A 25,089-nucleotide genomic window follows, 5' to 3' on the forward strand; every position below is an offset into this window, starting at 1 on the left:
AAGGGGGTGTCAGCAGAACATCCCAGTCCTGGCAGTGACTCCATCTCCAGTGTCATGGGATCACTGAGGTTGGAAAAGCCCTCCGAGCCCATGGATCCCCCTGTTCCCAATCCCTACCTGGTCCCCCAGCCCAGAGCACTGAGTGCCACATCCAGGCCTTCCTTCCAGGGGTGGGGACTCCAAACCCCCCTGGGCAGCCCCTTCCCGTGCTTTACAGCCCTTTCCAGGCTGGAATTTCCCCAGTATCCAACCTGACCCTCCCTGGCTCAGCCTGAGGCCGTTCCCTCTCCTCCTGTCCCTTGTTCCCTGGGAGCAGAGCCCAACCCTGCCCCCAGCTCCCCTCTCCTGTCAGGGAATTCCAGAGGGAGAAGGTCCCCCTGAGCCTCCTTTTCCCAGGCTGAGCCCCCCCAGCTCCCTCAGGGCTTCTCCAGCCCCTTCCCGGCCCTTCCCGGCCCTGGACACGCTTCCAATGGCCTCTGGATGCCGAGGGTGGGACTTCACCTCCCAGCTGAGGGACTTCCCCTTCCAGCTGTGGGACATCCCCCTGGGATGGATTCCCGGGAGCACCAGGGGGGAAAACTGAGCCAGCATCAGCCCCACCCCGCCCCCCAGCTGGGAAATCCGGGCTCACCTCCAAGGAGGGGATTTCTGACCATGCCTGGAGCCACCAGAGCCCAGGACCCTTCCCTGGGACCCTCTTCCTCCCTCCTCTCCAGCACATTCCCACGTTGGTCACTTGGCATGTGGATGTGGCCACCAACAGATACCCTGTGCTCCCTGCAGAGCAACCAGAGTCCCCCCGGGGCTGCAGGGTGGGGACAACCCCTAGCCGAGGGCTCATCCCTCTCTCCCAAGCTCTGCTGGGATAACAAATCCCTCCTGCAGCCAAGGGGACATTCCCAGCTCATCCCTCGGCAGGACTGGGCTGGGACAGCAGGTCCCACTCGGATCCCAGGGGGATTGGAGTGGAAGAGCAGGGGAGGGGGGAGGCCCAGGAGGGGGGGGAGAGTTCACCCAAATCTGGGGGTCAGAGGGGGTTCCCAGCCCAGACTGGCGAGGGAAGGAAGTGGGTTGGGGTTGGGAACAGTTCTGGATCTCTGCCTGTCTGGGTCACTGCCCAGGAGGTTCAGACCATCCTCCAAGACTGTCCTCAGAATCTCCAGAGCCACCACGAGGCTCAAACTCACAGCTCCAACCTTGGCCATCACCCTCCGGAGTCACCTCCCTCCTGCTGCACTCCAGGGACCCTCAGGGCCCCTCTGTCCTCCCCCAAACCCCCCGAGCCCCTGAGGCAGCAGCATCACCCCCCCCCCCGCGGGACCCCAGGGTTGGGAACAAGCCACAGGGGAGCTCCCGGGGACAGGAATGTCCCCCAGGGCTGTCCCACCCACCCGAGGTGCCCCGGGGGGGGGGTGTTGCAGGTTGTTTGGGGTCCCTGGGGGTGGTTCCCACTCCTGTTCCACTCCAGCCATAGCAGAGGGGGGTTAAAAATCAATTCACATCCAAACAAACCGCCCGAGCTGCTCCTTCCCTGCGTCCCTCAGCCAGCTGGGAGGAACTCAGGGACAACTTGGAGCCAAGGACATTCCAGGAAAGAATTCCATGTCCTTGGCCAAGTCTCGGGAGCTGCTGGACCTGCAACGCCAGAGACCACCAGGAGCGGGTCCCTGAGATCCTGCTGAGCCTGGCACGGACAGGGATGGGGACTCCTGCCCTTGAGCTGGGGACAGACTGACCCTGGCATAGCCAGGACACCCCTCAGCTGGGGACAGACCCCTCGGGGGTGTCCTGAGAGCCCCCTCCCACCTTGCAGTGTCCCCCCTATTCCCAGGCAGCCAAGGGGGTCTCCCGTGGCACTTTTGGGTTCCTGGGGCATGGAGGAAGGGTTGCAGGAGCTCTGGGACACGCAGACCCTGCTCCAGGGGGATGTAAACAGCTCCCTGCCCTCCCAGAATTCCTGGTGTTTTAACGAGGAACTCAGTTTCTCCTCTTCCCTTCTGCCTGCTCAGACCTCCCTGACCCTAAAAGCCGTTCCCAGTGCTTTTCAGAGGTGCCCTTTCCAGGAGCAGAGCTGCTCCTCAGGGACTGGGCAGCTCCTGGGCCTCACTTGGGGCTTGTTTGGCTGAATTTGGGCCAATAACAAACGTCACGACGGAGTTTCCTTTAATAGAAGAGCTCCAGCCCTTCCATGAGGACAGAGCTGTTTTCCAGGAAGCCTCAAAGCCACTGGATACTCTGGGAATGGAAACCTTTTCTCCTCAAACCAAACCTGGTGTGAGAAGCCGGGATTTTTCCCTCCTACCTGCTGGATTCCCAGCCCTACTCCTGCAGTGGGTGTTCCCAAGGTGAGACCTTTTCCCCGGTCTCCTCCTCCCCAGCAGAGGCTGTGAAGGGCAGTGAACTCCAGGGATTCACACCCTGGACACCTCCAGGCTGGATTTCTGCCTGACACACATTTTGGGCAGCCCATAACGAGCATTCCATGGGTTTTTAGGAACAGGAGACCTGCCATTCAGCTCCAGTGAGCCTGAAATCCCATCCTGAAACCCCACCCTTAAATCCCATCTCCATCCTCTGTGTCACCAGAGATGGATGCTCAGGGAGCAGATCTTCCTGGGAATTCCTCCAGGAGCTCCAGGAGCCTCCTGGGAATACATGGAAGCACCTGCAGGCCCTTGGTGGTGCAGGGATCCCATGGATCCCACCCAGCAGCCCCTGGGACAACACAGAGCTGGTTTTGCTGGTTATTCCCTTAAATGTTTTATGGAAAACAGGAGCAGTGGCTCCTCAGGCTCTCGCATCCCAGGACGTGGGGAGGGGGAGCTGGATGTGCCAGGGGTCACTGACTCTGGATCCTGAAAATGGGGGGGTTTCCCTGGCAGGGAAGGGGCTCTCGGGGCTGTGCCAGGGCTGGTTCCCGTGCTGGGGTGTCCAAGGGATGTCGTGGTGAAGGACTCCTGGGAGCCCTCGGGATAATCCAGGTGTGAATCCCGATCCAACTGTGGTGTCTCAGCCCCGGGACCTGCTGGCACCTCTGCACGGATCCGCTGGATCATGGAATCACGGGGGTTGGAAAAGCCTTCTGAGATCGGGTCCAACCCTCCCCCGGCCCTGCAAGGCCACCATGGAGAAAATGTCCCCAAGTGCCACATCCACAGGGATTTTGAGCACCTCCGGGGGTGGGGACTCCAAACCCCCTGGGCAGCCCCTTCCCATGCTTTACAGCCCTTTCCAGGCTGGAATTTCCCCAGTATCCAACCTGACCCTCCCTGGCTCAGCCTGAGGCCGTTCCCTCTCCTCCTGTCCCTTGTTCCCTGGGAGCAGAGCCCAACTCCCCCCCCCCCCCCCCCCCCCCCCGCGGGAGGGGGCCCCCCCCCCCGTCTCCCCCTTCTTGTCAGGGAATTCCAGAGGGAGAAGGTCCCCCCTGATCCTCCTTTTCCCAGGCTGAGCCCCCCCAGCTCCCTCAGGGCTTCTCCAGCCCCTTCCCAGCTCCCTTCCCGGCCCTGGACACGCTCCAGCCCCTCAGTGTCTTGTGAGGGGTCCAGAAGTGTCCCCTGGATGGGAGATGTGACCCCAGTCCCTGCCCTGCTCCTGCCGGACACTCCCCGGCTGCTCCCGGCTCTGGTTTGGGAGCCCCAATTCCTGCCTGTTCCATCCCTGCCTCCCCCTCTGGGCAGAGGGAAGGCCAGAGCAGGACTCCTGTCCCCTGTGACTGTCCCCTGCCACCACCTCGCGCTTGCAGTGACCCCCAACACCTCCTGTCCCTGCAGGAAGAGCTTCCCTTTCCTTTTTTCCCCTCTCCCTTCTTCCCTCTCCATCCCGCCATGATTCCCACACGGAGAAGGGTGAGGCCACTGGCTGATCCCAGTGTCCTGCTGGGATCCCCAGGATGGTTTTGGGCCCCCAGGGATGTCCCAGGGCTGCTGAAGAGGCTGAGAGGGAACAGATGCAGCTCTTCCCCCCCCCCTTCTATTTATCAGCTCAACACAAACACATGTGAAGCCTCCTGGGCAGCTCAGCCCATAAAAGCCAAACCCTCCAAACATTTCCAGGGATTTATCTGCATCCCAGTTGTGCTTTCTGTAAATATAGAACTCGGATTTTTAGTCCTTTTTTTCTCAGATGGACTGGAAATCCAGCTTTCCCCCCCCCCCTCGTTTGTGCCCTTAGATGGACCGAGGATCTCCCAGGCATGGAGTGCCTTCGGAGTCATCTCCCGGGCACTGGGAACACTCTGTGCTGCTCCTTGTCCTGCTCATGCGAGGAAAACATGGAAAACAAGGGTTCTGCCCCCCCCATGGCCTCACAAAAACCCTGCTCTGGCCAGGAGGGTCTCTCTCACACTGGTTTTCAGGAGCAGCTCAAACCTCTGGGTGTTGTCACCTCACTCTCTCCAGCTGTTGTCCACACAGTAGATCCCTCAGGGAGCTGCCATGGGGTCATTCCTGCTTTTCTCTTCCCCTTGGAGGGTTGTTTTGTCATCCCTGGGGGGTCCCAGCTCCTGCTCCTGCTGTTCTCCCCTCTCCTGATGGGGTTGAGGTGTTCCCAGAAATGCCCAGGGAGCCCAGAAAGACACAGCTTCCACTTCTGGGCAGCACCAGGTGACAGATATAAGGGATCTCCTGGATGTCACAGGATCCCTGAGGTTGGAAAAGCCCTCCAAGGTCACCTTGGAGTCCCCCCCTGTTCCCAATCCCCCCTTGTTCCCCAGCCCAGAGCACTGAGGGCCCCATCCAAACCTTCCAGGGGTGGGGACTCCAAACCTCCCTGGGCAGCCTCTGCCAGGGTCTGACCACCTTTTCCATGAAGAAATTCCTCCCGATGTCCCACCTGACCCTCCCCTGGTACATTTGGGGCCGTTCCCTTGTCCTGTCCCTGTTCGTGGGAGCAGATACAGACACTGTCCCCGTCCCCTCCTGCCTCTTGACAAACCACCCAGGACCTCCTGTGGGGACAAACAGGAACAACCCAACCCCTCTGGCTCCTTCCCAGGGCTGTGCCCAGTCTGGATATCCTGGATGTGATCCATGGGGGAATGCAGAGCCCAGCTCCATCCCCTCTGTGCCAGTGGAAGGACCCAAAGCTTTGCCCACTTCCCACCCCGGGACCCCTGGAGAGGCCCTGGAGGGATGTCCCCCCTGGACATCCAGTACCCCCCTGGAGGGCAGGAGTTGGGCAGAGCGACGTGTCCTGGACTGTTCTTCCCTGGGAGGGGGGAATGGAATTCCCAGAGGCTGCCCCATCCCTGGAAGTGTCCAAGGCCAGGCTGGATAAACTTGGAGCAGCCTGGGATAGTGGGAGGTGTCCCTGCCCAGGGCAGGGCTGGGACTGGATGGGCTTTGAGGTCCCTCCAACCCAAACCATCCTGGCATTCCAGGATTCTGGAGCCCCTCTGCTCTGGAGCCAGGCTGGGACAGCTGGGAATGTTCCCCTGGAGAAGAGAAGGGTCCAGGGAGACCTTGGAGCCCCTTCCAGGGCCTAAAGGGGCTCCAGGAGAGCTGGAGAGCTGGAGAGGGACTGGGGACAAGGGATGGAGGGACAGGACACAGGGAATGGCTTCCCACTGCCAGAGGGAGGGATGGATGTGATATTGGGAAGGAATTCTTGGCTGTGAGAGTGGTGAGGCTCTGGAATGGATTTCTCAGAGGACGTCCCATCCCTGGAAGTGTCCAAGGTCAGGTTGGAGCAGCCTGGGATAGTGGGAGGTGTCCCTGGGCATGGCAGGGGTTGGAATGGGATGAGCTTTGAGGTCCCTCCAACCCAACCCATTCCAGGATCCTCTGGACTCATTCTCCGAAGTCCATTCCCACCACAGCAATTTCCTGACGAGGGAAAAGGGCCCAGCCCAGGACATGGTTCAAAGGAAGGCAAGAGCTGGGAACTGGGAACTCTTGGGAGGCAGCGGGAACAGTCCTGGGATGTGGCCAGGCTGGGCTGGGAACACAAGAGCCGGGTTTAAGCAAACCTGAGTCAGGCCCAGCTTGGGGAGATGCCCCAGGAGCGACCCAAGCCCTGTACTCCCTGTCTGGGATCCCTGAGCCTGTCCCAGAGCTAAAGGCTTGGATTTCCCCCCATGTTTCCATGGAAAGATGACAAGCTTTGGGCATTAATGAGGATTTAAAGACTGGGAATGTGAAGTGAAATTACTGCCGTTGGTTTTCCCAGGGTGTTGAAGGACTCCCTGGGGAGGATCTTCCCTCTCCATGCAGGGAATTCCAGGGCCTGGATTAAAACCCTCCTGGCCCAGGCCACAAACCCCCACGAGTGAAAGGAAGGCAGGACTTTTCCCATGACATTCCCAAGGAGTTTGAAATCCTTCTCCATAGCAGCAAGACCCTCTGGGTCCAGCATCCCTCAAAAATGCTGGATTTGGATTAAATAATCCCCCTGAGGCCACAGGTGTTCCCTCTGCATCCAAACTAGGCCATGAGGAACCTGTCCAGCCTATGGAGCCTGAGAACACGGAGATATTCCCAGGAGCCTGCAGGGAGAAGGATCCATGGCTCTGGAGCAGGAGGGGCTGTTCCCTGCAGAGGAGGGAGCGGAATATCCCAGAGGAAGGGAAGTGTTGGAAGATCCCGGAGCCAGCTCAGCTCTTCCCACGGGAAGGGATTTCAGCCTCCAGGACACAGAAATACAGGAACCATCCACACTGGGCACAACTTCCATGGCATCCAGTGACCCCTGTCCAGAACCTTTCCCTCTGGGAAGCTGCTCCTGGATCCCATGGGAAGGGCCCCCCACAGTGGGAGGGTCCTGGCAGAAGGAGTGGGTTGGTGTCCCTGGAATGACCCCCCCCCCAGCAGGATGATGCTCCCTCACGGAATTCCTTGCATTTCCCAGCCATCCGTGCCTGGAATCAAATCCAAGCTGGCCCTGTTGGGAGGCAGGACTGGGAATTCTGGTGGGGTCGGGGCATCCTGGTGTCCTCTCCCTGCAGGGGAAGCTCAGGGGCTGTTTTTGGACAACACTCTCCAGAGGGATTTTGGGGGGTCCCGTGAAGGGCTGGGCTGGACTCGATGATCCCTGTGGGCCCCTTCCCACTCAGGATATTCCAGGATTCCACGAGGTGAGGGAAGGAGGCTCCATCCATTCCCAGGGAAGGTGGTGGTGCTGGAGAAGGGAGAGCACAGGGAGGGGCTCCATGTTTTGGGAGCCCCCTGGGCCCTGTGGGGATCCAAGGAGAGCCAAGGGCAGCAGCAGGTGGATTTTGTGGAATTCTTTGAGAAGGAAAAACCTCCTGCCGTGGATTTGGCAACTTCCAAGGAGAAACTGTCCACCAAACCACCTGGAATTTGTGGCTCATGTAAAGTTTGTGATCCTTCCCATGGGCTCTGCTCCTCAGAACCCTGGGAGGGTTCAGAGGTGACAAAATGCCACTGGGGAAGCTCATGGAATGATGGAATGGTTAGGGTTGGAAGGGACCTGAAGATCATTCCCTGAAGATCATCCTGGCAGGGACCTAAAGATCATTCCCTAAAGCCCATCCTGGCGAGACCCCCTCGGGATGGGGGTGTCTCCAGGGGGAATGTTTGCTCAAACAGGAGGGTTTTGTCACCAGGAGCAGGGGAAGGATGGGACAGAACCTGGCCAGACCCCCCAGGCCCCTTTCCTGTCCCAGTTCAGCCCCCAGGGAGCCCCTTCCCACGGCAGCTTTCCCTCCTCCGGAGGGAAATCCCAGGAATGATGTGAAGATTTCAAGGGACAGCAGGTCAGTTGTGCCCCAGGTAAATCATCCAGTGGTTAATCCTGGAATCCCAAAATGGTTTGGGTGGGAAGGACCTTCAATCCCATCCCATCCCACCCCTGCCCCAGGCAGGGACACCTCCCACTATCCCAGGCTGCTCCAGCCTGACCTTGGACACTTCCAGGGATGGGGCATCCTCTGGGAAATCCATTCCAGGGCCTCCCCACCCTCCCAGGGAAGAATTCCTTCCCAATATCCCATCTATCCCTGCCCTCTGGCTCTTTTATGCCACCATTCCCACTTCCCAGGGTGTTCCCAATCCCAGTTCCTCTCTCTCAATGCCTTTGCCTGTGACAGGAAAGAGCCACCAACTCCCAGAAATCCCCTCTTCCCTTATCTCCTGGGGAACACTCCTTCAGCTCCAGCTCCTGGGACACCTAGAGCTCCCCTCCCAGAGCTCCCTGGGCACTTCCAGAGGGAAGGAACCAGCCCAGGCTCCCCCTTGAGCTGGTTTTCCTTCCCCTCCCAATCCAAACTGGAGGAGGATGGATGGGGTCTCCAGGTTATTGAGGGGGTCCCTGGGGAAGTTTTTAAGGGTCTTGGGGGATCCTGGGTTGTCGATGGGGGGAGTCTCTGGGTCACTGGGGGGGATCTTGGGGGGTCCTGGGGTGTCCCGGGGGTCTCCAGGTCATTGGGGAGCCACTGGGACTGTTTTGGGGTCTCCAGTGACCCCAGACCCCCGGCTGAGGTGGGAAACCCAAGAACATGGGGGGTCTTGGGGGGCCCTGGGAGGGTCTTGGGGGGCCCTGAGAAGATCCTGGGGGTCCTGGGGGTCTCGGGGGTCCCTGGAAGGGTCCTGGGGGTCTCCAGGTCATTTGAGGGGTGTTTGGGGTGGGTCGGGGGTCCCCAGTGACCCCAGACTCGTCCCCATCTGGCAGCAAAGCCCCACCGGGGGCTGCCTTGCACGGGGGGGAAATTCCCCTCCCAGAGCTGGATTTTGGGATCATTGCCATGGGCTGCTGGTCCCGCCCCCATGTCCCGTGGGATCTGCCCGATCCCGGGGGCTGATCCCAGCTCCCGGCAGTGCCAGGAATGGGATTTTTCCCTTCCCCTCCACGGGCTGCAGTTCTGCCCCTCCAGCCCCTCCCACGCCTCGACCCTCAGCCTTGGCTTTGCCTTCCAAGGCCTGGAGCTCCCGAGCTCAGGGAAAAGCTTTTCCAGGTGCCCTTCCCACCTTCCAGGCCCTGCACCCTCTGCTGGGTGTCCCTCCTGCCTGTGCCACCCCTTCCCACATCCCGAATCCCCTCCCACAGCACTCTCGGGGATCTCCCAAATCGTGTTATGTTCTAACAGGCAATTTCCTCTTTTGTCCAAAAAAACCCCAACTTTCCTCCTTTCCTCCTGATTGTGAACACTTCCCTCTCCCAGTTCCCAGCCAATTCCTCATCTTCCAACTGTTCCAAGGGAAACATGAGCACGTGCGATGCCAAAACAAAGTGTCCCCCACCCGAAAAAGTGGCTTTTCCAGAGCCAATCCTAGGGATCGGCTGCGAACCAGTGCCCTCACTGGGGTAACTGGGGTTATCCTCGCTGGGAGAACTGGGGCCACACCACAGTGCTCCCCTTCCCAGCATCTCCTGCGGCACCTGCACTTCCCCACCGGGAAATCTTCCCGGGAATCAATCCCAGCCCGTGCCAGGAGGGACGGGGCTCTGCGTGTCCCCGGCCCACGCCAGGAGCCACATTTGGAAGGAGGCGGCTGTTCCTTGTCCTGGAGCCACGGGAACATCCCAGGCATCCCGGGACCAGGCTGGGGGAGTCGCTTAACCCCTTCCCAAACCTCCAGCTATTCCTCCTGCGGTGGGAATTTCCATTCCCCACATTTCAGGGGGAGAAGGGTCACTCCAAGCTGTGCTCAAGAGGAGCCTCCTCTGTAAACTCCAGAAAGACCAGGGAAGAGCCATTTCCAAGCGATCCCAGGGCAATTCCAGCTCAGCTAACCAGCTGGAAGACCTGGGTGGCCTGGAACAGATCTGGAATTAAAGAGGGATCCACAAAATCCTCGGATCTGCTTGTGCTGCCGACACCTCTCAGCCCCAAATTCCACCTGGGACACGAAACCTGCCCGTGAGCACCCGGATAAAGAGCTGGAAAGTCACAGCCTTTCCCCCCCTGGCTCAGCCATGGAAAACTAGGGAAACCAGCTGCTTCCCAGGCTCCCACACACGATCACATCCTGAATATTCTTAGTGCAGAGGTGAAGGAATGTGCCAGGGAGTGGGATTGGATCCCACTGAGGAGGCACAACAGGAGCAGAGGGACTGGCACGAAGCTCTCCAGCTCCAAACAAGCTCCCGAGGGATTTGACCAGCGCAGGAAAGGAGATAAATGGGCCCAAATCCAAATTAAAGGATGGATTTGAAACGAACAATAACCGGGAAACAAACGGTTTGGGGCCAAACCTGCTCCTTGATTCCCAGAAACTTTTTGTTCCACAAGAACCAGCGGTTGTTGGAGCTTTTGCACGAGGAGAACTGGAAGGACCGAGAGGTCAGTGGTGTCCAAAGGGGGGAAAAGAGGGAAAAATGCAGCCCACAGGATCACTGTCCCTGCACCTCCTGGGAATCCCATCTCCATTCCCATCCCATCTCCATCCCCAGCCCTGCCCAGGGATGTCAGAACAGGGACAGCAAGAAAATCCCTGGACACCAGCACAGCTTTGGCTTTGCAAGGAGCACCAGGATTATAGGGGAACACCAGGATTTTACAGGAACACCAGGATTTAGGGGAACGCCAGGATTTCAGGGACACCCTGTCCCCTCTGGGATGCCTGGACCACCCCCCTGGTCCCTCTGTGACAGCAGCTCCTCCCCAGCACAGCCTTTCCTGGGATTTGTGTTCCCCACCTCCTCTCTCCCTCAGCCCGGGGGGGTTCCAGGTGTGTCCCCCCTTTCCCAGAGGGATCGTGACTTACATCCACGGCCTGCTCCCTGCGCAGGACCCTCCTGGGCTCCCTGCCATGGTGGTTCAGCTCCGGGTCACAGTTTTGGGGGCCGGGGGAGGAGTTTTCCGCTTGGTTCTTCTCGGCGGGGCCGCTCCCCTCGGTGTCCACCACGTCCAGCTCCTTCTCCAGCTCCTCCATCTCCTCCGGGGACAGCGTGGACAGCAGGTTGTCGATGTCCGGGTCCTCGCTGACCTGGCGCCGGTACTTGGCCACCTTGGACATCTTGGCCCTCTGGCGAGACACGGTGGCGGTTTTGGGGTTCCCAAGGCAGGAGAGAAAAAATCAGAAGCCGAAGCTCCCGAAGCTGCTTCCCGGGGGGCAGCAGGTGCTCAAGTGTTAAATCCCGGCGGCTCTCCTTGGTTTTCCAGAGGGGACAACCCGGGGCTGGCCAATGCCGGGGTCCGGCGGCGGTTCGGGAGCCGGGAAGCCAATGGAGCGGGCGGGAGGCGGGGAAGGGGGGAGCGGGGGAGCCTGAAACCCGAGGACATTCCAGGGAAGCGGCCAGAGCCGCATGCCCAAATTTAGTGCGGAGCATTTCGCCTTTTAAAGGCAATGGGCCAACCCGGGGGAAAACAGGGAAAAACGCGCCGCGGGCAGGAGCAGGATGGGGGGAGCAGCCCGCGCCAGGGGGGCTTCCAAAGCGGGGAGGGTGGCTACCGAGTGCTGGGGACATGCTCTGCTGGGACAGGGACAGCTCCTGCCGGGACGGGACACGGAGCAGCCGCTCCAGAGCGAGTTTTCCTCTCTATCCCTCTGTGCCACTAACACACAGATTTTTGGGAATGAGGGGGAGGTGGTGATGCTGGGGCAGACTGGTTTTCTTGGGAAGGATGGAGGCACTGGAAGCGAGTGCTCCTGCTGGATCTGACCCTGACACCATCCCTGGGCTGGGCTTTACCAGAGCTCCTGCAATTCCCAAACCTCTGCTGGATCTGACCCTGGAACCATCACTTGGTTTGTATTTTATCAGAGCTCCTGCAATTCCCAAAGCTCTGCAGGATCTGACCTGACACCATTCCTGGGCTGATTTATCAGAGCTCCTGCAATCCCCAAACCTTTGCAGGGTCTGACCTGACACCATCCCTGGGCTGGGCTCCATCAGAGCTCCTGCAATTCCCAAAGCTCTGCAGGGCTGCTCCTGCAGCTCCCCTTCCTCCCATCCTGCCCTTGCCAAGCCTCAAGACCTCCCTCCTTCTGCACAGCCCCAATTCCTGCTCCTGCTCTAGGCAGTGCCCTCAGCCTGGGCTTTGCCCTGTGGCACCGACTTTCCATCTCCCTAATCCATAGGGAAGCTCCCCCGACCCTGGGAGTTCTCCCAGACTCTGAGTTTTCAGGCAGCTTTTCCACCATCCACTATCCTGCCATTTCATCCCTGTTTCCTTCATCCTTTATCACTCTCCTGAGGTTTCTTGCTCCCAGGCCTCTCCCTGCTCATCCAGGTAAGGAGCCCTTTGGTCTTCCTGGGTAAAAAAGCTCTCCTAAGATTTTCCTGCCCCTCTCTGCCCGTGTCCCTGTCCCAGATCCCCCCCTGAGCACAGTCAGTGAGGGCTCCAAGTGATTCTCCAACCCAGACATTCCCCATCCGGACTGGAAATGCAGATTCCCGGTGCATTCCAGGCTTTTCTTTATCTCCAGCCATGGCTCCTGCTCATTCCCTTCCTGTGATTCACCAGCAGGGCTGAGATTTTTTCCAGATTGGAGAAGGAACTGTTGGCTCTGGTTTCCAAGTGCACAACCCTAAACATTGTCCTCTTGGATCCCATCCCACCTCATCCCAGCGTTCCTGTCTCCCTGATCCCACAACCCTCATCTTGGAGCTCATTTGCATCAGGAGGGACAAGGCCAGTCCCTTCCCCTTCTGGTCCCATGGAGTCCTGGTTTGGGTTGGAGGGACCTCAAAGCTCATCCAGTCCCAGCCCTGCCATGGGCAGGGACACCTCCCACTATCCCGGGCTGCTCCAACTTTATCCAACCTGGCCTTGGACACTTCCAGGGATGGGGCATCCTCTGGGAAACTGATTCCAGAGCCTCCCCACCCTCCCAGGGAAGAATTCCTTCCCAATATCCCATCTGACCCTCCCTGTGGCAGTGGGAAGCCATTCCCTGTGTCCTGGCACAGTTCCCGATGGAGAGTCCCTGACCAGCTCCCTTGGCTCTTCTCCCCTGACCCTTCAATGGCTGTGCCGGGGCTGAGGGCAGTGGAACCCCCAGGAATGGGACATTTGGGGGCCGTCTGGTGCCTTCTTTGCTGGAAGGAGCCAAAGGAGTGTCCAAACCCCCCGCCCCGGAGCTCTCTGTGGTCCTGCCCGGTCCCTTCCCAGCACATACGGAAAGTCTGGGAGAGAACCTGGACTTACAGGTGCTGGGATGGACAAGGGCTGCAGCAAGGAATCACCTCCCTGAGGAGGGCTGGGCCAGTGTGGGAACTCTTGGAGAGTCATGGAATTATTGAGGCTGGAAACCTCCCCCCAAGACCACTGAGCCCAACCATCAACCCACCCCCAGCACTAAAACTGTCCCCAAGTGCCACAGCACACATTTTTTTGGACACTCCCAGGGATGGGGACTCCAAACCCCCCTGGGCAGCCCCTTCCAATGCCTGAGCGCCCTTTCCATGCTGGAATTTCCCCAATATCCACCTGACCCTCCCTGGCTCAGCCTGAGGCCGTTCCCTGGCTCCTCCTGTCCCTTGTTCCCTGGGAGCAGAGCCCAACCCTGCCCCCGGCTCCCCTCTCCTGTCAGGGAATTTCAGAGGGAGAAGGTCCCCCCTGAGTCTTCTTTTCCCAGGCTGAGCCCCCCCAGATCCCTCAGGGCTTCTCCAGCCCCTTCCCAGCTCCCTCAGTTCTTCTGCTGCTCCAGCCCCTTCCCCAGCTCCATCCCCTTCCCTGGACATGCTCCAGGCCCCCAGTGTCTCGTGAGGGGCCCAGAAGTGCCCCCGGGGTGGAGGTGTGACTCCAGCAGTGCCCAGCACTGGGAGTGAAGTCCCAGCACTTTCAGGAGAGTGGGAAGAGCTGCTCCCAAGGCTCCAGCGCTGGGAGAGGCCAAGATTTCCCACTTTTCCCATCTCCCCTCTGTGGCCAAGGCAGAAGCCAGAACAGCATTTCCTGGTAACCCCAAAAATTACGTCACCCCCTGCCCCCACCTTAAATCAGGCCAAACATACCCCACCAGGGGCTGGGATGGAATTCCCAGAGAAGCTGTGGCTGCCCCAAACCTGGAAGTGTCCAAGACCAGGTTGGAGCAGCCTGGGATAGTGTGAGGTGTCCCTGCCCAGGGCAGGGTGGGACTGGGTAGGCTTTGAGGTCCCTCCAAGCCAAACCATTCCAGGATTCCATTATCTGAGCACTTCTGCAGCTTTGGGAGCTCCCTGGAGGCTGCTGGACATATCCAAAGGGTTTGGAATGTACCCTTTCTGTTTTCATTTTGCTCCTGAAGAAATCTTAGGAGGTGCAGACACACCCTATAAGAATGGAATATTCAACCTGGAAATCATCGTTCCTGAGAGGTAAATGGGCAGCAGCATCTAGCTTGGATTAATTGGGATGAAATCCTTTCCTAGGAGGGTGGGGAGGGGCTGGGATGGAATTCCCAGAGGCTGCGCCATCCCTGGAAGTGTCCAAGGCCAGGCTGGACAAACTTGGAGCAACCTGGGCTAGTGGGAGGTGTCCCTGCCCATGGCAGGGCTGGGACTGGATGGGGTTTAAAGTCCCTCCCAACCCAAACCAGCCTGGAATTCTCTGACAGAGATATTTAGGATTTTCCACAGCCAAGCATTCCCACAGTTACCAACTGTGAGGGACTGGGACGGAATTCCCAGAGGCTGCCCCATCCCTGGAAGTGCCCAAGGCCAGGCTGGACAAACCTGGACGGGCGGGAGGTGTCGGTGCCCGAGGCAGGGCCGGGATCCCATCCCCTCCCCCCGCCCTCCCCTCACGCCGCCATTTCAGGGCCTGTCAATCAACGCTCAGGCCCCTCCCCTCGGTCCCGCCCCGCGCTCTCCATTGGGCGGCGCTGGGCGGGCTCAGCCAATGGCGCGCGGGGAGGCGGCGGGGCCGGGGCAAGATGGAGGAGTACGCGAGGGAGCCCTGGTGAGGAGCGGGGGGGAGCGGACCGGGCCCGGGATCGGACCTGGGACCAGGATTGGGATCACGAGCGAGCCCAGGAGTGGGATCGGGCCCGGGAAGGGGCGGGAGCCACTCGCTGTGCTGGGGGCGGGTGTGACCTTGGCGGGGCCCCCTGAGGGAGGCAGCGGCGGCCGCGGGTCCCGGGCAGGTCGGAGCCCGTCTGTGCCGAGCCCCGCGGAGCCGCCGGAGCTCCCGGGGGAACCGGCGGGACCCGCGGCTCGAGCGGCTCAGGGGCCTGTGGGGGCCGCAAAGGGCGTTGCTTTGGGCCCTGCGCCCTCCCCCGGCCCCGGCACCGCCCCCGGCCTGCCCGCGGCCGCCTCTCGTGCTCGGTGCCCTCCTCATCCTCAGCCCCTTCATCCACAGCCTCCTCAGCCTCCCCTAAGTCTTCTTTCGTCCTCGGCCCGCTCATCCTCAGTCTCCCCAACCTCTTCCTCGTCCTCATTGCCCCCCTCAGCCTCAGCCCCCCCATCCACAGCACTGCTTCATCCTCAGCCTCCCCTCATCCCCCAGCTCCCCCAGCCGCTCCCAGCCCCCCTGAGCCCCCCAGCCCTCCCTGGCAGTTCGGTGCTGTCCCTGTGGACTTCCACAGCCACATCAGTGGCAGCTCAGAGGTTTTATTTGCAGCAATAAAAGGTTTAAATGCAAACTCGGGCTCAGGGTTGCAGAGTCCTGAGCAGCTTTATCAGCATGGGAAGGGACCTGGGACAAGGGGTGGAGGGACAGGACAAGAGGAATGTCTTCCCACTGCCAGAGGGAGGGTTAGATGGGATATTGGGAAGGAATCCTTCCCTGGGAGGGGCTGGGATGGAATTCCCAGGGAAGCTGTGGCTGTCCCATGCCTGGAAGTGTCCAAGGCCAGGTCGGAGCAGCCTGGGATGGTGGGAGATGTCCCTGCCCATGGCAGGGGGTGGCACTGGATGGGATTTAAGGTCCCTTCCCACCCAAACCATCCTGGAATTCCATGGTTGCGCTCAGCTCTGCAAACAGAGACCTGAGGCTGTTCCTGAGGCTTTTCCCAAACTTTGCCAGTCACTCTGTTACCACGTGTTAACTTTCTCCATGAGAGTCAACCCTGGCTTTTCCACAGCACAAATTCTGGGACACGAGCAAAATAAATTGTGTTTATTGATAGTTTGCCGTGGGCTCCAGCTAATCCCAGAATCCCGAGGTTGGAAAAGCCCTCCCAGCCCATCGAGTCCGAGCTGCGCCCGATCCCAGCCCAGAGCACTGAGTGCCACATCCTTGGACACCTCCAGGGAGGGGGACTCCAAACTTCCCTGGGCAGCCCATTCCAGTGCCTGACCACTTTTTCCATGAGGAAATTCCTCCTGATGTCCATCCTGAGCTTCCCCTGGCATGGGCTGAGGCTTCTCCCTTACCCTGTTGCTGTGTGGGGCTGTCGAGGTCCCCTGTGTCCTGGCCCTTTATCCAACCCCAGCAGCTGCTCTGCCTGGGCTCAGGCTGCTTCTCTGGGGAGAAAAGGCCCCTTTGTTTATCTAGACTCCAATCCCAGTGGTTTTCCAGCTCTTTGGAGAGCTGCAGGATTCCCTGGGGCTTGGAGGGATAAGTGGAGTCCTGGCCTCTGCCCTGCTGTCTCTGAGCAATCCCTGGTGCTGTGAGGAGCAGGAACCTGACCTCATCTCCCACATCCCTTCCCTGCAGAGTCAGGGGAACAATTCTCTGTAACATTAGGCTTGGAGAGAAGTGGTAAATTAATAATGGAATAATCTCTTTTCCTCTCCTCTGCTCCTTCAGCAGGTCAGGCAGTGCTCGGGCTTGGCAGGGCTGTGGGTCAGCCCTGAGGGAAGGGGACTGTGCTGGCATCAAAGAGGGGCTCTCTCCTTTAAAAGCTGCTCAGGCTTGGGGAGGAGTTTAAGATGAAAATGAAGAACCCAAAAGGCAACAGCTAATGAGGTTAAAGAGTGGAGGGGAGCCTTCCATGATTGGGGGCTCGTTAATGAGGCTGTGATTTGGTTAATTGGAATGCCTTGACTTTGTGGGTAAGAGAAGCCCACTCCACATAATCCATTTAGATTTCCAAAAGGTTTTTTAAGGAGATCACTGAGTTAAGGAAGGGGGAGAGTTGGGGTGAGATGTTTTATTCATAACAGAGGAGATCAAAACCTGCACTGGGAGACCTGAGAACAAAACAGCAGAAAATCCCTGGGAAGGAACACTTGAGTTGCTTTTTATCTTGCCATCTCTGACAGCAGTGTGCCTGGAACCTTTTCCTGGGCATTAAGAGCAGGAAGGAGAGGAAGGAAAATAAACTGAATTATTGAATTTGGTCAGGGGTGGAGGGGGTCGTGAGGAGGTGAGATGGGATGAGAGCAGGGCACAGAAACAGAATGGGAGGAAGGATAAAATCCATGGGGTGGGGATGGGATCTGGATGGGGGTGGCACTGGGGACAAGCCAGGGTGCCCAAGCCAAGTGTCCCCTGTGCCCACAGGAGTGCCCTGGGTCAGGGGTGCAGGGAGGGAGAGATCCCAAAGTAAGTCATGGGCAGGAGGAGGGACTGCAAATCAGAGGGTGTTTGCAGGGAAAAAACACCCTGGGACAAAGTCTGCAGGACGGGGGGCTGGGACAGAGGAGAGGTTTGTCACTGCTCAGCCCTTCCTTGGCCTCAGCCCCTCCTCATCCACAGCCTTCCCTCATCCAGGGACTCCCGTCATCCTCAGTTCCCCCCCATCCTCAGCCCCCTCCTCATCCTCACCCCCTCCTCGCTGGGTGCTCTGGAGGAGGGTTGGGGTCCGTGTCCCCACAGGCAGGAGCTGTGGGGATCCTCAGGGACACCCCCATTCCCAGAGAAACCAGAAATCCCTGATCCTGCCATGGGGGTCACCTTTGGGACCCTGACTGGTGTTGGAGCTGAGTTTTCCTGCAGTTCCTGACTCTTGGCAGTGCAGGAGTTAAATCCCCTGTGCTGGGCTGGAACATTTGGCTGCAGGATGAAAAAAACCCCAAGGAGTTTGTTATTTTGTGCTCTGGGATCACCCAGGGACAACAGGGGTTATTGGCAGCTTAGGCCTGGCCTAGTGTAGGAACTGGGTTTAGTGTCACAAGGCTCCAGTGCTGGGCAGAGATTCTGAGCCCCAAAGTGAGACTCACCTGCCAGGGCTGACGGTGTTCCCAGCAGGAAGGGGCTCCTGCGCAGGATTCTGGAGCAGGAGTTGTGGCTGCTGCTCCTCTGGGAGCTGTGTTTGGTGGGAATGGACTTCAAGGATCCAGGATGCACCAGGAAAAACCGTCCCAGCCTAACAAAGCTGGCTTGGAAGTCTCAGTTAAATAAGCAGAGCTGATGAGAAGTGTGAGGGATTCAGGAAAAGGGAATCTCAGGGAATTTGGCCCTTCAGTTTTCCATAGAACTGGACAAGAGTGGGATCAGGGAATGTGATGGACGTAGGGCAGAGCTGGAATTCTGCACTTTTCTATGATGGAAATATGTCTCTGTCTTCTGTGGGCAGTGGGGGAAAGTTCAGGAGTGTGGGAAATTCTGGATATTGGATCCTTCCTGCTCCAGGGACGTTGGGAGGGGGGATGAAATGGCAAAGTTGGGTTGGTTTGCTGCAGTATTCCCTGGGTTTTGTTGGATGTGGGACAGTATTTGCTGCAGTATTCCCTAGGTTCTGTTGGAATTGGGGCGGATCTCCACCCCAGTCCCGGCAGGGCCTGGGCGCTGCCCTGTCCCAGCCCTTTCCCAGGCTGGCATTCCCCATTCCCAGGCTGGCATTCCCCATTCCCACCCCGTTGTTCCCGCAGTCCCTGGAGGATCGTGGATGACTGCGGAGGGGCCTTCACCATGGGGGCCATCGGAGGGGGGATCTTCCAGGCCATCAAGGGCTTCCGGAATTCTCCAGTGGTGAGTGAAGTCCTGCCCTTCCCAGGGAATGTGGGAGCCAAGGGGAAGGAGGAACATCAGGGGATGGGGCTGATCCATGACCGTAATCCAGGCCAGGAGGGGGCTGTCCCAGCTCGGGGTCCCATCTCCTGGCTCAGAGCTCTGCCTCCCCTGGAGAATTCCTTAGTTACCCTTATTCAGTCAGGACCAGTTTTGGTACCATTTTAACTTGTTTTATTTAATCCTTACCATTTTATTATCTTTTTTTAAATCCTTACCATTTTTTTACCATTTTTATTTAATCCTTACCATTTTTGTTACCATTTCATTAACAATTTTTATTTAATCCTTACCATTTTATCACAATTTTTAATTTAATTGTTACCATTTTATTACCATTTTTTATTTAATCCTTACCATTTTTGTTCCCATTTCATTAACAATCCTTTAAATCCCATGGAAATGGGGGGAAATGTGTTCAACTGTAACTCTGGCACATTTGGTGCTGGGCTCTGCAAGGCTCAGCTCCGGGTTTAAAGCTCAGGAACAAGAACTGAATATCCCAACTGAACGCCTGAGTTTGGGACAGGTGGTTGGATTGCTGGGAAAACGGGAATGGGGAACAAAACCGAAGACATGAATAAAAAACCAATGAAAGAGGTGGAAAAACAAGAGCCAAAAATGTGGTTTAATGTGGTTTTACTGCCCCTTCTGGTCCCCACCTGGGCTCCGGATCCTCCCCGGAGCCTGGAATTGCTGCCTGTGCCTGCCGGGAATGTGGGATTGCACAGATAACTGGGAATGGGTTGGGACCTCCCGGGTTTACTGGGGTGTTTCTCTCTCGCAGGGCGTGAGCCACCGGCTGAGGGGCAGCCTGACCGCCGTCAGGACCAGGGCACCGCAGCTCGGGGGTAATTAGTGAAGGGGTTAATTGGCAGTGCACTGGAATACCTGAGTTCGGGAACTGGAGTTAGTAATTTAAATTTATCTAATGAGTTAATGGAAATTGCATTTAAATACCAAGTTTCGGAATTTGATTTATTAAATTAAATTCATTAAATGAGTTAATTTAAATTGCATTTAAATAACCAAGCCTGGAAATTTGATTTATTACATTAAATTAATTTAATTCATCGTTGATTAACATATAATTAATTAGTAATTATTATTTAATAATATTTAGTAGCTAATATTACTATTTAATATAATTAATTTAATTATTTCCCTGTTTTCCCAGGGAATTAAATTATTTTAATGAATTGATTTAAATTTCATTTAAATAACCAAGTTTGGGAATTTAATTTCTTAAGTTAAATTAATTTAATGTATTTATTTAATTCATTATCAATGAATATATAAATAACAAATAATTAATGCTTAATAATATTTAATAATTATTTAAAAAATAATCGATTAATAGATAATATAATTCATTTAATTCATTCCCTGATTTCCCAGGGAATTAATTTAATGAATTGATTTAAATTTAATTTAAATTTCTGAGGTTGGGAATTTAATTCATTAAACTAAATTAATTTAATGAGTTAATTTAAATTACATTTAAATTCCCAAGTTTGGGAATTTAATTTATTCAATAAATTAAATTAATTAATTTAATGAGTTAATTTAAATTTCATTTAAGTTCCCGGGTTAATTATGTGTGGGGAGCAATCCCTGGAATGACAGGGTGGGAATTCCCCCTTTTCCAGTGATTTTAGCTGCTCTGGGTGGGTTGGGGTCTGCATTCCCTGGTTTATGGGGGAAACATTCCTTGGTTTCCAAGGAGGCATTCCCTGGTTTCCGGGGTGCCATTCCTGGGTTTTCCCCCCAATCCCGGCTGTTTGCACAGGGAGCTTTGCCGTGTGGGGAGGGCTCTTCTCCATGATCGACTGCAGCATGGTCCGGATGAGGGGCAAGGAGGATCCCTGGAATTCCATCACCAGCGGAGCCCTGACCGGAGCCATTTTGGCCGCACGGAGTAAGAAACTGGGAAAATCCCTCAAAACCCCCAAACATCCCAGTTCCCGTGGCAGGGTGTGGGACACCCTCACTGGGATCTGCTGCCCACTGGAAAATCACCCAAGACTTCCCTGCTGGGCTCAGGAAAGGAATTCCCGGGTTCCCAAAGGTTCCTGGTGTTCCTGGGAGGGGGGAGTTGCGCAGGAATTATCCCTTAATGAATCCCTGAATTGATGGGAAGTCACTGCTCCAGGTCTGCTTTTGGGAGAGATCCAAATGCACAGGGAGGGAGGGGAGGGGCTGGAATTCCCAGAGGAGCTGTGGCTGCCTCATCCCTGGAAGTGCCCGAGGCCAGGCTGGAGCAGCCTGGGATGGTGAGAGGTGTCCCTGCCCAGGGCAGGGGTGGGACTGGATGAGATTTGAGGTCCCTTCCCGCCCAAAGCAGGATTTTGGGAATGTCTAACATGGAACCACTGCAGCCAAAAGTCCAAGGTGTGTTTGTGCTTCCCATTCCAGACGGGCCCGTGGCCATGGTGGGATCCGCTGCCATGGGAGGGATTCTCCTGGCGCTCATCGAGGGAGCGGGAATTCTGCTGACGAGATTCGCCTCCACCCAGTTCCCCAACGGTGAGGAGCCGGCACAGGGGGATCCCAGGGATCGGCCTCTTCCAGCCAGCACTCGAATCCCAGAGGGAATCTGGCAGTTCCTGGGGCTCTGGAAAGCCAGGGAGACCCCTGGGATATCATCGGCTCCTTCTGGGTTGCTCCAAGCCCCGTCCAACCTGATCCAGGGCACTTCCAGGGAAGGGGCAGCCACAGCTTCTCTGGGAATTCCATCCCAGCCCCTCCCCACTCTCCCAGCCAGGAATTCCTTCCCAATATCCCATCCAACCCTCTGGCAGAGGGAAGCCATTCCCTGTGTCCTGTCCCTCCATCCCTTGTCCCCAGTCCCTCTCCAGCTCTCCTGGAGCCCCTTTAGGCCCTGGAAGGGGCTCCAAGGTCTCCCTGGAGCCTTCTCTTCTCCAGGGGAACATTCCCAACTCTCCCAGCCTGGCTCCAGAACACATTTTGGCAGCCCAGGGAAGGTTTTGGAAGCCCAGAGCAGGTCCTGGCAGCCCAGGGCAGGTCCTGGCAGCGTGGGTGTGGGAGCCCCGGGTGCAGGAGCTGATAAAGTCCTGGCAGACCCAGATAACCCATTTCCAGGAAGGCTGAGGGGTTTTCCTTTCCCTGAACTTCAAAACCCACATTCCTTTTTTTTTTTCCCAAGTAAAACAGGAGCTGGGGTGTCAGTTGGGTTGGTGACTGTGGGAATGCCTGGCTGTGGAAAATCCTAAATATCTCTGTCAGAGAATCGCAGGATGGTTTGGGTTGGAGGGACCTTCAATCCCATCCAGTCCCACCCCTGCCCCGGGCAGGGACACCTCCCACTAGCCCAGGCTGCTCCCAGGTTTCCCAGCAGGGAGAGGGAACCCTTTCTAGGCCCCTCAGTGCCCTGGAGGTGCCCTCAACCCCTCTGAGAAGGTTTAACCCCAGGGATAAAGGAACCACTGGAATGGAACAATTGTGGATTCAGCTTCCCAACCCAGTGCTGGGGGGAGCAACTGCCAGAGGGTTAGATGGGATTTTGGGAAGGAATTCCTCCCTGTAAGGGTGGGGAGGGGCTGAGATAGAATTCCCAAAAAAGCTGTGGCTGCCCCATCCCTGGGAGTGTCCAGGGCCAGGTTGGAGCAGCCTGGGATGGTGGGAGGTGTCCCTGCCCAGGGCAGGGGTGGGACTGGATGGGATTTGAGGTCCAGGATTCCAGGATTCTGTGAAACCTCTGACAGTCTTTGTGAAACTCAAACCAGGCTGGGATTGGGGATTAATTTCCAGGGGGATTTATCTGAACCAACCCACTGTTTGCAGGAGGAATCTCCTGCCTTTTGGGATTGATTTGCTTCTCCTCTCCCTCTCCAGGCCCGCAGTTGTCCGAGGATCCCTCCCAGCTCCAGCCCCCCCCATTCAGCAACTATCAACAGTACCAGTGAGGGGCCTGGGAGCCCCGGGATGGGATGGGATGTCCCTGCTGGAGCTCCAGGATGGGATGTCCCTCCCCTCCCCCTCCCAGGAACACCTGCAGCACTTCCCAGAGCTCAGGAGAACTTTTAGGAGATGACAAATCTATTTATTCCCAATAATTCCCATCTGTAATGTTACACATGGGCTGGAATTACAAGGAGGTTTGAGACATGGAGCACACGGAGTCTTGTCATCCTTGAGACGCTGAAAGTCTTGGAGTCTCCTCTGGGATGTGGCACCTGCAGCTGGAATTTCAGCCTGGATTTGGGGTGTGGGGCTAGAGGGGGAAGTGTTGCACCTTCATTCCTGCTGCCAGCACAGCCTCAGCTTCCACTGGGATCCCAGTTCCAGCACCTGCTCCTGGCTTTGTCCCAACTCCTGCCGGGGAGGCCCTTCCCTGCTCCAGCAGTTACAGTCCCTGCCCCATCCAGGTTTGCTGGGGCAATTCCTGACCTGGGTCAGTCCCTGTTGATCCTTGCCAGGGGCTGATCCAACATCCTGAAAGCCTCGAGGAACATCGGAGCAACTTTGTGGCTTCTCCTCTGCCCAGGGAGGAGCAAACGGAGCCAGAGCTGAGAATGGGAAAACTGAGGGTTGTTGGACCCTGGGAACGTTGGCAGAGGGTTGGACAAAGTGTGTGAGATCCTGCTCATCCTGTGTCCTCGAGAGGGACACTTCCCTCCCTCCTGCCTGTCCCACAGCCAGCCCAGGACTCCAGGGCTTGGCTCTCATCCCTTGGAGCTGGGACAGGGCTGCAGGATCAGCTGGGCTGAGCCTGAGTGGGACAGGGGGTGCAGGATCAGCTGGGCTCAGCCAGGGTAGGACAGGGATGCAGGATTAGTCAGGCTCAGCCCAGGTGGCACAGGGCCAGGTGCCCAGTGGCTGTGGTGGCCCTGCCCACGCTCGTCCCTCAGCCCTGCCACAAGCAGTGGCCTTCAGCTGCCTGAGCTGGGCTTTACTGAGCTGGGCTCTGCCCCTCAGTGGTCTCTGAGCCCCACTCAGGGCCCTGCCCAGGCTGTGCCCCCTCCTGCCCCTGATCCCAGAAGGAATTTCTCCCCCAAGGCTGACCCCGCCAGGGGGGTTTTTCCCACCCCATCCCCACCACAACCCCCCAGAATTCCCAGTTAATCCCAGTTTATTGGCTCAGTCTAGACCCCCCTGCCCCACTCTGGGGGTGCCGGAGCCCCCCACGCCCCTTGAGCAGCTGCTTCTGTCCCCCCCCAGGGGGTGGCACAGAAAGGGTGACACAGTGACAGGCCCGGGTGACACTGATCCAGTGACCTTTTATTGTCTCTACAGCAGCTCTGATTCCCAGACCAGCCCCCCCGCCCCTCCTGGCCGAGGGGCTGCCTTTAAAGCTCGGTTTAAATATTAAATACCCTCCTTTCTCTTTACATGGTCAAAGAAAAACCAAACCGAAAAAAAGGACAATTAAAACATTTTAAATTACACACTCTGTGCCCCGGGAGCTGCCCTGGGAGCCGCAGAATTCCCGGGGGGATATGTGGGGTCGGTGAGGGGCGGGATGTGCTCGGCTGGACAGGAACAGCAGCTGCTCCCTGTGCTGGGGGAGCCCCCAGTGCAGCTAAACCCAGCCTGGGGGAACCCCCAAACCCGCCCAGACCCCACTGGGGGGAGGGGGTGAAGATTTGGTCGACAACTTTCCTAAAGGATTTATCCGTTTCTTTAAAAAAAACAAACCCAAAGAACAACAAAAAACCCCCACCAGCAACCCCCAAACCCAGTTTTTGAGTCTTCCTTGGATCTGAGCAAAGACAAAAAGAGTTTAAAAAGCACTTGAGGAAAGCTTGGACTAAAAGCAGGCGGTGCCCTCAGAGCAGGGAGTCATCCGTGCACCCCCCTTCCAGCCCATAGCGGAATTCCTGCAGGTTGGACACCCCGTAGAAGTGGACAAAGGCTGCAGCCACCACCAGCACGTGGAAGATCTGATGGGACTGGAACTGGGGGGGAGGAAGCCCTTTAGAGCAGAGCAAATCCCCCGTTTCCAACCCAAATTTAACCCACTTTCCACCAATTTCACCATTTTCTTCTCCAAATCCCCTGATTTTCCTCCAATTTCCTCTGTTTTCCCCCGATTTTTGCCCGACTTCCCCAGGTGAGATCTCCCCAAAAAGGGCCACAGAAACACCAGGAACTCCTTCTCCTCCCCCTCACTGCTCTGGGACTGGCACAAGGACAGGGACACAGGGACAGGGGACACAGGGACAAGGACACAGGGACAAGGACACAGGGACACAGGGCCTGTGCTGGCACGGGGACAGGAGTCACAGGGGGCACCAGGAGCTGCTCCTCGCTGCCCCAGGACTGTCCCATCCCACTCTCCCAGCGCCGTCCCCACCCCGCCCCGACCCCCCAGTGCCCCCCTCAATGCCCCCCATACCTGTGGTGCCCCCCTC

The 25,089-nt window shown here is 57.3% G+C and overlaps 3 protein-coding genes across 4 annotated transcripts in view; 1 reads left to right on the top strand and 2 right to left on the bottom strand.

The window, feature by feature from the left end:
• The window catches only part of LMOD1 (leiomodin 1), a 21,625-nt gene extending 7,000 nt beyond the window's left edge, over positions 1-14,625 (bottom strand). Inside the window, exons 1-2 of the mRNA XM_017835497.1 lie at positions 14,554-14,625; positions 10,662-10,922 (exon numbers count right to left, since the gene is read on the bottom strand). Of these exons, the coding sequence (XP_017690986.1) occupies positions 10,662-10,922; positions 14,554-14,601 (309 nt within the window). The 5' untranslated portion in view covers positions 14,602-14,625. The remainder of the gene's footprint in view (positions 1-10,661; positions 10,923-14,553) is intronic.
• Positions 14,626-14,671: 46 nt separating this feature from the next.
• TIMM17A (translocase of inner mitochondrial membrane 17 homolog A (yeast)) lies at positions 14,672-22,848 on the top strand. Of its 2 annotated transcripts, none has more exons than XM_017835521.1 (6): positions 14,672-14,779; positions 18,577-18,676; positions 19,503-19,566; positions 20,505-20,633; positions 21,131-21,241; positions 22,571-22,848. In XM_017835521.1, the coding sequence occupies exons 1-6, from the start codon at positions 14,754-14,756 to the stop codon at positions 22,639-22,641; spliced, it is 501 nt and encodes a 166-aa protein (XP_017691010.1). In that variant the 5' UTR covers positions 14,672-14,753; the 3' UTR covers positions 22,642-22,848. The 2 variants fall into 2 exon arrangements, with proteins under 2 accessions (XP_017691010.1, XP_017691011.1); XM_017835522.1 differs by having other exon boundaries at positions 14,689-14,779; positions 18,540-18,676.
• A 1,087-nt stretch (positions 22,849-23,935) lies between these two features.
• ADIPOR1 (adiponectin receptor 1) overlaps positions 23,936-25,089 on the bottom strand; it is a 9,059-nt gene continuing 7,905 nt past the window's right edge. Inside the window, exon 7 of the mRNA XM_017835517.1 lies at positions 23,936-24,633. Within this exon, the coding sequence (XP_017691006.1) occupies positions 24,505-24,633 (129 nt within the window). The 3' untranslated portion in view covers positions 23,936-24,504. The remainder of the gene's footprint in view (positions 24,634-25,089) is intronic.

The sequence above is a fragment of the Lepidothrix coronata genome, unplaced genomic scaffold, assembly GCF_001604755.1.
Source record: "Lepidothrix coronata isolate B3197 unplaced genomic scaffold, Lepidothrix_coronata-1.0 Scaffold259, whole genome shotgun sequence".
Lineage (NCBI taxonomy): Eukaryota > Metazoa > Chordata > Aves > Passeriformes > Pipridae > Lepidothrix > Lepidothrix coronata.

Coding starts and splice junctions, on each gene's coding strand:
- TIMM17A (XM_017835521.1), top strand. CDS start 14,754: ATGGAGGAGTACGCGAGGGAGCCCTG. Junction 19,567..20,504: donor CAGGGCACCGCAGCTCGGGG/GTAATTAGTGAA, acceptor CTGTTTGCACAG/GGAGCTTTGCCGTGTGGGGA. Junction 21,242..22,570: donor CTCCACCCAGTTCCCCAACG/GTGAGGAGCCGG, acceptor CTCCCTCTCCAG/GCCCGCAGTTGTCCGAGGAT.